Source organism: Amblyraja radiata, chromosome 5 (assembly GCF_010909765.2).
Source record: "Amblyraja radiata isolate CabotCenter1 chromosome 5, sAmbRad1.1.pri, whole genome shotgun sequence".
In the NCBI taxonomy this organism is placed as follows: Eukaryota; Metazoa; Chordata; class Chondrichthyes; order Rajiformes; family Rajidae; genus Amblyraja; species Amblyraja radiata.
This window is the reverse complement of record NC_045960.1, coordinates 24,795,693-24,808,545: the sequence shown is the minus strand read 5'-3', so window position 1 is coordinate 24,808,545 and position 12,853 is coordinate 24,795,693. Positions and strand designations below refer to the sequence as shown.

Sequence of the window (12,853 nt, the reverse complement as noted above, 5' to 3'; positions counted from 1 at the left end):
CCTGACTCTGCTATCTTTAAGAGCTCTATCTAACTATCTCTTGAAAGCATGCACAGAATTGGCCTCCAATGCCTTCTGAGGCAGAGAATTCCACAGATTCACAACCCTCTGTGTGAAAATGTTTTTCCTCATCTCCGTTCTAAATGGTTTACCCCTTATTCTCAAAGTGTGGCCCTTGGTTCTGGACTCCCCCAACATCGGGAACATGTTTCCTGCCTCCAGTGTGTCCAAACCCTTAATAATCTTATATGTTTCAATAAGATTCCCTCTCATCCTTCTAAATTCCAGAGTATACTAGCCCAGTCGCTCCATTCTATCAACATATGACAGTCCCGCCATCTCGGGAATTAACCTTGTGAACCTACGCTGCACTCCCTCAATAGCAAGAATGCCCTTCCTCAAATTTGGAGACCAAAACTGCACACAATACTCCAGGTGTGGTCTCACTAGGGCCCTTTACAATTGCAAGGCTCTGTACAAGGACCTCTTTGCTCCTATACTCAACTCCTTTTGTTATGAAGGCCAACATGCGTTTCGCTTTCTTCACTGCCTGCTGTACCTGCATGCTTACTTTCAGTGACTGATGAACAAGGACCCCCAGATCTCGTTGTACTTCCCCTTTTCCCAACTTGACACCATTCAGATAATAATCTGCCTTCCTGTTTTTGCCAAAAAAGTGAATAACATCACATTTATCCACATTAAACTGAATCTGCCATGCATCTGCCCACTCACCCAACCTGCCCTTCACCCTGCATCCTCAATTTGTGCGCCGGAAGTGGCGGCGCTGCCCAAGCAGCTGCGGCTCACCTGCAGTCCGTCTGTCTTTTCTTTTTTGTTTTCTTTTGCCCTGTTGTTTAGTTTATTTCGTCTATTTTAGTTGTGTATGTATGGGGGGTTGGGGGGAAACTGTTCTTAGTCTCCTCCTTCGGGGGGGGATGCAACCTTTTCTTGTCGTATCCCCCGTCTCCGTCTGCGCTGAGGCCTATTGCGGAGCTGGCGGCCTCCAAATGGGACCGACCTCGAGGCTCCGAGATAAATCGGAACCAGGATTTACCAACTGGCCGACTTCAGGGCTGTGGTGGCATTGTGGCGGCGGTGACCCGACTTCGGAGGCTCGGCCGCGGGCCCAGTGGACGACAACGTCGGGAGCTCGCAGGTCCCAGGTTGGTGACCGGTTTTCTGGAATTACCGTAATGACAGCTTCGTCCGCTGGACTGGAGGGTGGCAGCTTCGGCAGCTTCAACCGCCTGGGGCCACGGAGTTTGAACCAGCCCGTTCGCGGAGCTCGGATGCGGCTGCTGGACTTACCATCACCCGGCGGGGACCCTTCATCGAAAGCTGGATCGCCTCAACGCAGAGGGAGACGAGGAGGGACGAGACAAGGACTTTAAGACTTTTGCCTTCCATCACAGTGAGGAGGTGGCTGGTACTCACTGTGGTGGATGTTAATCTACGTTAAGTGTGTGTTTTGTTATTTTATTCTATGTTATGACTGCAAGGTATACAATTACGTTCAGACTGAATTGTCTGAATGATAATAAAGGATACTTCACTTTACTTTTTTTACTTTATTTGGAGTAAATCCCTGAAATGTTGTGGGGATGAGATGAGATGTGAGCACATTGGGCCGATGTGGAAATAAGTGGTTTATGAAACGGCATGGATGCGTTTCAAAGCTTATTAAAGGTAGCCTCCAAATGATATGGTACCAAAGTTATAAACTGTTTAGTTTAATTCCAGAAGTTGGCAGGGTTTTTTTTTACTGACAAAGTTAATGTTAAGGACAGACTCCAATATTTGGTTGTAGGGAACTTTTGCTTATCCAGTAGTCTGAGATAGTGGGGGTGGTGCAGCAGAACAAAACATCATCAATATGCATGCAAAAACCTTAGTTGAGGATAGAAAACTAGTATGTTGAGCCACATCCATAGACTCGCCATTGAAGATGATGCTGGGAATGGAAAAGTTGGATTTAATGTTCATCTCTAATTGGCTTTGAAATGGGGGCTTTGAGCAACTTGAAATGTTATGGTTGTTTTGGTGTTGCTATTTACATACAGCTTATAGGATAGGGAATTCCATGACATAGGTCCAACAACAGTGGAAAAACTGGCTGTATAGTACAAAATCAATACTAAGTCAGTGGATATTTGGAGAATGGGGTTAGGAGGGAGAGGTAGACCAGCCATGATTGAATGGCAGAATAGACGTTGGACCGAATGGCCTAATTCTATTCCTATCTCATATGATCTTATGAAGTCTACTCTGTCATTCAATCACGGCTGATCTATCTATCCCCCAACCCCATTCTCCTGACTTCTCCCCATAACCTCCAACACCTGTAATAATCAAGAATCTTATCAATCTCTGCCTTAAAAATATCCCTTGACTTGCACTCCACAGCTGTCTGTGGCAATGAATGCCACTGTTTGTACAGGGCGAAGCTTGTAAATAAAAGACTTTGCACTAGCCATTGTGATTCTCCTTTAGAGAAAGGGGAATTTGTTTGGCTTTCTGGTGAACAAAATATTCTTCACTCGTTTTTCTAAATTAAATTTTCAGAAAGCTGACATGTAGCTATCAGGTTTTATAGCTTTCAATTATTTTTTTTTAAAATGGATGCAATAATGTTGGTAAATCCTTCAAAATGAAATGCTGAAACCATTTGAAATCTCCTGCTGCAGATTTCCGATCAGATGTTTTTCCACACGGATTATCGGCCTTTAATTCGTGATGCCAACAACTATGTCCTGGACGAGCAGACACAACAAGCGCCACACCTGATGCCACCCCCATTCCTGGTGGACGTTGATGGTAACCCTCATCCACCAAAGTACCAGAGGCTGGTACCTGGCCGGGAGAGCTGCATAGATAATCAACTCATTCCACAAATGGGTGTCACTGCCACAGGTAAGGTAATGAATGAGTAGGAAGAAACTGCAGATGCTGGTTTAAACCGATGGTGGACACAAAAAGCTGGAGTAACTCAACATCTCTGGAGAAAAGGATTAGATGACATTTCTGGTCTCGACCCTTCTTCAGACTCAGGGGAAAGGGAAACGAGAGGTATAGATGATGATATAGAGAGAAATTGAACAAATGAATGAAAGATATGCATAAAAGTAACGATGGTAAAGGGAACAGGCCATTGTTAGCTGTGAGATAGGTGAAAATGTGTTATGGACAATGAGATTCAACAAGACGACGTCAAAGCTAGTACAATGATTTGGGTGGGGGAGGGATGGAGAGAGGGGATGCTAGGGTTACTCGAAGTTAGAGAAATCAATATTTATACTGCTGGGGTGCAAGCAGCCCAAGCAAAATATGAGGTGCTGTTCCTCCAATTTACATTTGTCCTCACTCTGACAATGGAGGAGGCCCAGGACAGAAAGGTCAGTGTGGGAATGGGAGTTAAAGTGAACCCGTGTTTCAAATTAATTGAAAATGTGCCAAGGTTCTGGCATGCAATATTGCAGTTACAGTTTAGATTATTGTCACGTGTACTGAGGTACAGTGAAAAGCTTTTGTTGCATGCTGTTCAGTCAGTGGAAAGACAATACATGATTACAATCGAGCCATTTACAGTGTACAGATACATGATAAGGGAATAACGTTTCGTGCAAGGTAAACCCAGTAAAGTCTGATCAAGGATAGTTTGAGGGTTACCAATGAGGTAGATTGTAGTTCAGGACTGCTATTACAAACTGAAGTAGGTAGTTTTTTATTCAGAAGGCACATAAAACATTAATGGCACTATGCTAACGTCAGTTCCCCTTTCAATCAGTTTGGAAGATAATGTTCTCACTAAGAAATCGAAGTCCTAATATTGTGGAAAAGCTCGCATCATTTTTATATTGTACTATGTGATGCTCATGTAATAGAAGCAGAATTAAGCCATTTGTCCCATCAATCATGGCTGATCTATCTTTCCCTCTCAACCCCATTCTCCTGCCTTCCGTCCATAACCCCGTACTAATCAAGAATCTGTCAATCTCTGCCTTCAAAATATCCATTGACCTGGCCACAGCATTCTGTGGCAATTAATTCCACAGATTCACCACCCTCTGACTAAAGAGATGATGCGTATAATTATCATGTAAATGTGCAACATTAGAACATATCACTAACCCATGTGGAAACGTTAAAATGTATGGCCTTGATTGTCCATGTCAAGGCAAATATGTAGTAGGCAATAAACACCTGCTAAAACATGTAAAGTAAAACATGTAAAAATTTTCAAATGTTGTACATTCACGTTCATTCATAAAATGCTGAAGAAGGGTTTCGGACCGAAAAGTTGCCTATTTCCTTCACTCCATAGATGCTGCCTCACCCGCTGAGTTTCTCCTGCACTTTTGTCTACATTCATAGAATATATTTGTTTTAGCTTAAAAGCTGACTTGGCAATAATATTGAGAGTAGACTTACAATGAGTTTTGGAAAATACGATCTTTTTACTAAAGGATATGGCAGTGCTGGTTAATTTTAAAAGTAACTTTTTTTTTGGTTTTGCTGTTTGCCCGCTTCACTTCAGGGTTGAACCAAGTGCTGAGTCAACAAGCAAACCATGAAGTCAGCCCATTGGACAACATGATTCACCGACTTCAGCAGGAACATGATCACAGACAGCCTACAGGTACCAACAGCACCTTGAACAGAGGGAGATTAGGTAGGACAACTTCATAGTTGATGTGAATGCATTATTGTAGACATAATTAAAATGTATGTCATTCAGCTTAATAGCATTTATGCATTTTGTCCATACACATTAAATATAACCTCAAAAACCTGTGTAATATTTGATTGACTTTAGAGTTCCTTCACCATATTGAAACCTTGATCTTTTATAAAACAGAAGTGTTGCAATTTTCTGAGAAATTGTTATCTGCCTCGATACTCATCCTGTTCATTATTTTATGCTCCAGCATTTTGCCTGCTGGTTTACAAATGTCCAACTGTGCAAAATAATGGGATTACAAATAATGGAACAGTGTCATTTGTTAAATATTTCAATATAAGTGACAAGGCAGTAGAGCAGCATAAGGGACAACATTTCATTTATATTACCACAACGGTCTAGGTCCTGACGCAAAACACCACCCATCCATGTCTTCTAGAGATGCTGAGTTCCTCTTGCACTTTGTGTCTTTTTTGTAAATCAGCATCTGCAATTCCTTATGCCTACATACAAAGGGGGGTGGGTGTATGGAAGGAGCTGCCAAAGGAGGTAGTTGGGGCAGGGACTATCCCAACGTTTAAGAAACAGACAGATACATGTATAGAACAGGTTTGGAGGGATATGGGCCAAACGCAGTCAGGTGGGACTAGTGGAGCTGGGACATGTTGGCCGGTGTGGGCAAGTTGTTTCATTGCTATATGACCCTACATATCTTTAGATATATTGATTTGCAAAAGGATCTTGTGCACTAATCACTGAATGCAAACATACGGGTGCAGAAAACAGTTAAGAAGAAAAATAGGCCTTTGTAATAAATATTGATTATCGGAGTGTTGGAGTACAATTACATCGGCTTGAAGTATTGTGTGCAGATTTGGTCTCTTCTAAAAAAAGATATTTGCCACAGGGAGTGCAACAAGGATTCTTCAGGACTGTCACATGATCATAGTTTGAGTCATTGGGGTTTAGAGGAATGAGAGATGATCTCATTGAAACTTACAACATTCTGATAGATTGATTGAATGGGGTCTCTAGGGCTGTAAGTGCTGTAAGGCAACAACTCTACCGTTGTGCCACCGAGGGCCCTGTACACAAAATGATGTTAGTGTACATCTTCACATGGATGGAAAATGAATCAATGTCTTTTCACTTTTAGAGATGTCGGTATACGGTACTGGTATGTACCATCACAAGAAATCATTGTGCAATAGTGACATTTTAAAAATGTAAAGATTTTTGAAAAATAGAATCAATTTATTAAAAGCCCACTTATCCCATGTTGATGAATTTAAAACATTCATATAAATTAAAATAAAATTTACAAATATGTAGTTTTACACTAAATGATTAGAGTAGTAGATAGTAAGAAACCTTACTCCATGTCAGATGTGTCTAGAGAGCATTGGTTTTTGGTGAGGTGTAAGAGATTTAGAGGGGATTAATGGAATCAAGGGATATGGGGAGAAAGAGGGAAGGGGTACTGATTTTGGACGATCAGCCACGATCATATTGAATGGCCTACTCCTGCACCTATTTTCTATGTTTCTATCTGAGGAAGAACTTTTTCATAGAGTATGGGTGCAATCTGGAAACAACTGTTTGAAATATAATTCTAAGAGTAAACCTAGCAATTATAGACCTGTTAGTTTGACTTCAGTGGTGGGCAAATTAATGGAAAAGATACTTAGAGATAATATATATAAGCATCTGGATAAACAGGGTCTGATTAGGAACAGTCAACATGGATTTGTGCCTGGAAGGTCATGTTTGACTAATCTTCTTGAATTTTTTGAAGAGGTTACTAGGGAAATTGACGAGGGTAAAGCAGTGGATGTTGTCTATATGGACTTTAGTAAGGCCTTTGACAAGGTTCCTCATGGAAGGTTGGTTGAGAAGGTTAAACTGTTGGGTATAAATGCAGGAATAGCAAGATGGATTCAGCAGTGCTGAATGGGAGAAGCCAGAGGGTAATGGTGGATGGCTGTTTGTCGGGTTGGAGGCAGGTGACTAGTGGGGTGCCTCAGGGATCTGTGTTGGGTCCTTTGTTGTTTGTCATGTACATCAATGATCTGGATGAAGGGGTGGTAAATTGGATTAGTAAGTATGCAGATGATACCAAGATAGGGGGTGTTGTGGATAATGAAGAGGATTTCCAAAGTCTACAGAGTGATTTAGGCCATTTGGAAAAATGGGCTGAAAGATGGCAGATGGAGTTTAATGCTGATAAATGTGAGGTGTTACACCTTGGCAGGACAAATCAAAATAGGACGTACATGATAAATGGTAGGGAATTGAAGAATACAGTTGAACAGAGGGATCTGGGAATAACCGTGCATAGTTCCTTGAAGGTGGAATCTCATATAGATAGGGTGGTAAAGAAAGCTTTTGGTATGCTAGCCTTTATAAATCAGAGCATTGAGTATAGAAGCTGGGATGTAATGTTAAAATTGTACAAGGCATTGGTGAGACCAAATCTGGAGTATGGTGTACAATTTTGGTCGCCCAATTATAGGAAGGATGTCAACAAAATAGAGAGAGTACAGAGGAGATTTACTAGAATGTTGCCTGGGTTTCAACAACTAAGTTACAGAGATAGGTTGAATAAGTTAGGTCTTTATTCTCTGGAGCGCAGAAGGTTAAGAGGGGACTTGATAGAGGTCTTTAAAATGATGAGAGGGATAGACAGAGTTGATGTGATCAAGCTTTTCCCTTTGAGAATAGGGAAGATTCAAACAAGAGGACATGACTTCAGAATTAAGGGACAGAAGTTTAGGGGTAACATGAGGGGGAACTTCTTTACTCAGAGAGTGGTAGCGGTGTGGAATGAGCTTCCAGTGGAAGTGGTGGCGGCAGGTTCGTTCGTATCATTTAAAAATAAATTGGATAGGCATATGGATGAGAAGGGAATGGAGGGTTATGGTATGAGTGCAGGCAGGTGGGACTAAGGGAAAAAAGTTGTTCGGCACGGACTTGTAGGGCCGAGATGGTGTTTCCGTGCTGTAATTGTTATATGGTTATATTGATATGGCAGGTAGTCTCATAAAATCATCTGGGCAGACACTTGAATTGTCAAGATATAGTAGATTTTCTGTGATTGCTAGTTGGTTAGTCCCAATCATTTATTGTGAGATCAGATGCACTGACATGTTGCTGCTTGAATATGGTAACCAGACTCCTTGTTTCTTAATATTCATTATTCATTCAAGATGTCATTTCTATGGACATTTTCCCCCCTATTCATCAGCTGATGACATACCAAAATTGATTACTCCACCTAATTTGGGTTATCCTTGTGATTTGTGAGAATGAAACCTCTGTCCAATTTTCTTAAATTGCTAGATAGTTCCAAAGCTGTTCACGTTGTGATTCTCTGGTTCTCATTTATTATTTATAGACAAATGGTCAGTATTACTAACAAATATGACATTTTGAGTCCAAATTGGTAACCGGTGCTAAACATATAATGTGGCAAGTGATGTGTATTGAACTCCACTTGTGAAATGTGATTCCATTGATCTTAATGCCATTGAACTGTTTGGGAGTAATATATAATCACCACACCAGTGTGCATCTGGTGCCGGTGACCGAGGACCTAATTCTACCTCAATGGTGTTTGAAATGCATTTCTGCTCATTCAGTTCCAATGCAAGTTTTCTCCTCCCTTAAAAAATTAAAGACCTGCATCGCAAAATTCTTGAATTCGTTCATTGCAGGCTCGCAAAGTTCCGCCTCTGAGATGCACTCGCCTCCCAACGTTGGCTTGAGACGCAGTGGACAAATCGAAGGCGTGCGACAGATGCACAGTAATGCACCGAGAAGTGAAATCGCCACCGAGCGGGACCTTGTAGCTTGGAGTCGGAGGGTGGTGGTGCCGGAGTTAACCCAGGGAGTAGCTAGGTATGAAGATGTATTTTTGTGGAAGAAAATCGAAACAGTGCTTGTTACCATTTCTATTATAAATGAAATGGAATTTACATTCTCACTTGGTAATGAATAATTGTATCCCTTGGAATATTATTGTTGGTGATGTATTCACCTTTAATCCTGTACATGATGTGCTTTTGCATCCGGTAGGTGCTCAGAATATATTAGATGGGCGTACAGTAGCACAGTGATTATGTTCCAGGGCTGCCAATCTGACAGAACTGGAGTGTTTAGTTTAGCGATACAGCGTGTAAAAAGACCCTTCGGCCCATCGAGTCAGCACCGACCAGCGATCCCTGCATACTAGAACTATCCTACACACACAAGGGTCAATTTACAATTTACCAAACTAATTGGCCTACAAACCTGTAAGTCTTTGGAGTGTGGGAGGAAACTGGAACACCTGAATAAAACCCATGCAGGTCATGTGAAGAACATACAAATTCCATACAGACAGCACCCATAGTCAGGATCGAACTAGGGCCTCTGGTGCTGTAAGGCAGCAACTCTACCACTGCCCCATTGTGCCGCCTTAGTGGAACCAGTGGAAGCATTTTAAAGAACTGCCTAAGAAGAGTTCTTTTCAAAGAATGAAGCGACTGGGCTTGCTTACACTGGAATTTAGGATGAGAGGGGATCTTATTGAAACATATAAGATTATTAAGGAATTGGACACGCTAGAGGCATGTTCCCGATGTTGGGGGAGTCCAGAACCAGGGGCCACAGTTTAAGTATAAGGGGTAGGCTATTTAGAACGGAGATGAGGAAAAACTTTTTCATCCAGAGTTGTGAATCTGTGGAATTCTCTGCCTCAGAAGCATCCAGACCAATTCTCTGGATGCTTTCAAGAGAGAGTTAGATAGAGTTCTTAAAGATAGCGGAGTTAAGGGATATGGGGAGAAGGCAGGAACGGGGTACTGATTGTGGATGATCAGCCGTGATCACAATGAATGACGGTGCTGGCTCAAAGGGCCGAATGGCCTATTCATGCGCCTATTGTCTATTGAGAGTATTGGATTGTTGTGAAAAAGCCTAGTTCTGTTTAATGAAGGAAATCTTGCTTTACTCTCTTAATTGGTCAAGCCATTATCTGACCTAGGGTGTTGAATGACCCTAGAAATACGTTCGTGCATGTAAAGAGGAGATTTGCAGGTGATGCACAACGGGTCGTGAATGTTTTCTTTGTGGCCCCTCACTCGTTGTCAAATGCCATCACAGTAGCACAGAATTTTAAAAGTTTTCGTATTTGTTCAGTGGTGGAGAGAACTTGTGTATATATTGGGGCATGTGTGGGAATGGTATAAGTTAATATGTTTTCAGAGCAGAATTAGGCAATTTGGCCCATCAATTCTTCTCCGTCATTTAATCATGACTGATCTATCTTTCCCTCTCAACCCCATTTTCCTGCTTTCTCCCCATAACCTCTGACACCTCTACTAATCAATAATATGTCAATCACCGCCTTAAAATGGTCCTTTGACTTGGTTTCCACAGCCTTCTGTGGCAATGAATTCCACAGATTCACCACCCTATGACTAAAGAAATTCCTCCTCATCTCCTTTCTAAAGGTACATCTGAGGCTATGAAAGAAGATGCAGGAGAGAGAGGCCCAGAGTGTGTTGGGATATCAGGGCTTCAATAGATCATGGTTGAGATCTTGAGGTTTTGATCAAATAATATGCAGAGAACAGTACAGCACAGGAACGGGCCCTTCGGCCTTCAATGTTTATGCTGAATATGATGCCTAGCTGAACTGATCTCTTCTGCCTGCACATGATCCATATCCCTCTATTCCCTGCATTTCCATGTGCCTATCCAAACGCCTCTTAAATGCTACTATCGTATCTGCCTTCACCACAACCCCTGTCGGTGTGTTCCAGGCCCCCAGCACCCTATGTGTAAAAAAACTTGCCCCACACATCTCCATTAAATGTTCTCTCTCTCACATAGCTATGCCTTCTAGTGTTGGCATTTCTACATTCGGGAATAGGTTCTGACTGTCTGCCCTATCTATGCATCGCAATCTATTCTGCTTCTTGCTTCACTGTTGTTGTCAGGCCTTTTCCGTTCCAGCACTTGCATTTTCTTTGTCTAGTTGTGTGGTTTTCAACCAAAGTGGAGCATAAAGTGTAATTTCTGTTTTCGTTACAGAAGTAGGTTCTTAATTAACCTCACAGTTAACTAACCCAGAGAGTTGTGAATTTGTGGAATTCTCTGCCTCAAGGCAGTGCAGGCCAATTCACTGGATGCATTCAAATGAGAGTTAGATAGAGCTTTTAGGGCTAGCGGAATCAAAGGATATGGGGGGAAGGCAGGAACAGGGTACTGATTGTGGATGACCAGCCATGATCACATTGAATGGCGGTGCTGTATCTATGTATCTATTCACACTTTTATGCTATGTAATAATGTCACCTTTTTTCATCATCTTCACGATCCAGTTGACATACAGTGCCCTCCATAATGTTTGGGACCAGGGACCATCATTTATTTATTTGCCTCTGTACTGCACAATTTGAGTTTGTAATGGAAAAAAAATCACATATGATTAAAGTGAACATTGTCAGATTTTAATAAAGGCCATTTTGGTGCCCTGAAATGGCGGGGGTGGGGGGGACGGGGGGGGGGGGGGGGGGGGGGGGGGGGGACTATGTATAAACACAGCTCTAATATCTACATGGTGAAACCAAAATGTATGAAAATGCCCCTTAATAAAATCTGACAATGTGCACTTGAACCACATGTAATTTTTTTCTATTACAAATCTCAAATTGTGGAGTACAGAGGCAAATAAATAAATGATGGGTCTTTGTCCCAAATATTATGGTGGGCACTGTATGTGGATACCACTCTTAAGCATTTCTTTATTTATACATGCTACAGTAAGCAGGAAGAATGTAGAACAGCCAAAGGAGAAGAAGAGGTAAACATTTATAAATATGAGAAGAGAAAGAAATCAACAAATCAAGTTCAACGAGAAAACAAGGTAATTACTCTTTTTAGAGTGTGCTTTACTTTGGAGAACCTGTGCCGACACAGGCCCTTCACCCTACCGAGTCCGTACCGACCAGTGATCACCCTGTACACTAACACCATCCTATACACTGGGGACAATTTACAATTTTACCGAAGGCAATTAACCTACAAACTTGTTTGTATTTGGAGTGTGGGAGAAAACTCATGTGGTCATGGGGAGAATGTACAAACTCTGTACAGACAGCACCCGTAGTCAAGATGGAACCCGGGTCTCTGATGCTGTAAGGCAGCAACTCTACCGCTGTGCCACCCAGTTACTCCCATCAGATACATTCAGCAATTCTGGAAGGATAGCCAGAGGGAAATTAATTACTCTAAAGATCAATCGACTCTTGGATGATTTAAAGTTAGATTCTTCCAGTTTTAAGTACCCAATCTAAACCTGACTCATTCTCGGATGGCAACTGTATGGCTATTTGTAGTAAGCCTATTTTTCTGGATTTCTTTCCCAGAATTATGACATGATCTGAATCTTATACATATATATATACTGAATATGTTACCAATTTATGTAACCAGTATGACATTATATCATCTTTATAATAATTTATTTGAACTGTACGCAGTGGAACATAGAACAAGTTGAGTACATGCACGTTTTCTAAATTGGCACTGCAAACATTTTTTGAAGCAAATTGGCTTCATGGAAGGAAGCAGAGGGTGATGATGGTGGAAGGTTGCTTCTCGGACTGGAGGCATGTGACTAGTGTTGTGCCTCAGGCTTTGATGCCAGGCCCGTTACTGTTTGTTATCTACAGTTATGATTTGGATGAGAACATACAATGCAAGATTAGCAAGTTTGCTGATGACACAAAAGTTGGTGGTTTTGCAGGTAGTGAAGATGGTTGTGAAAGATTGCAGCAGGATCTTGATCGATTGGCCAGGTGGGCTGAGGAATGGTTGATGGAATTTAATACAGAGAAATGTGAGGTGTTGCATTTTGGGACGTCTAACAAGGGCAGGTCCTATACAATGAATGGTAGCCTCTGGGGAGTGTTGTAGAGCAGAGGGATCTAGGAGTGGTTGTGCATGGTTCCATGAAGATCGAGTCGCAGGTAGATAAGTTGGTCAAAAAGGCTTTTGGCACTTTAGCCTTCATCAGTTAGAGTATTGAGCATAGAAGTTGAAAGGTCATGTTGCAGTTGTATAAGATGCTGGTGAGACCACATTTAGAGTATTGTGTTCAGTTCTGGGCACCATGTTATAGGAAAG

At 41.8% G+C, this 12,853-nt stretch overlaps 1 protein-coding gene across 4 annotated transcripts in view; it reads left to right on the top strand.

Moving 5' to 3' along the window:
• Positions 1-12,853, top strand: part of LOC116973103 (pleckstrin homology domain interacting protein) — a 191,504-nt gene that overhangs the window by 119,839 nt on the left and 58,812 nt on the right. For all 4 annotated transcript variants that reach the window (XM_033020803.1, XM_033020802.1, XM_033020801.1 and 1 more), the window contains exons 17-20: positions 2,688-2,913; positions 4,538-4,672; positions 8,395-8,578; positions 11,489-11,591. In XM_033020803.1, coding sequence (XP_032876694.1) covers positions 2,688-2,913; positions 4,538-4,672; positions 8,395-8,578; positions 11,489-11,591 — 648 coding nt within the window. The remainder of the gene's footprint in view (positions 1-2,687; positions 2,914-4,537; positions 4,673-8,394; positions 8,579-11,488; positions 11,592-12,853) is intronic.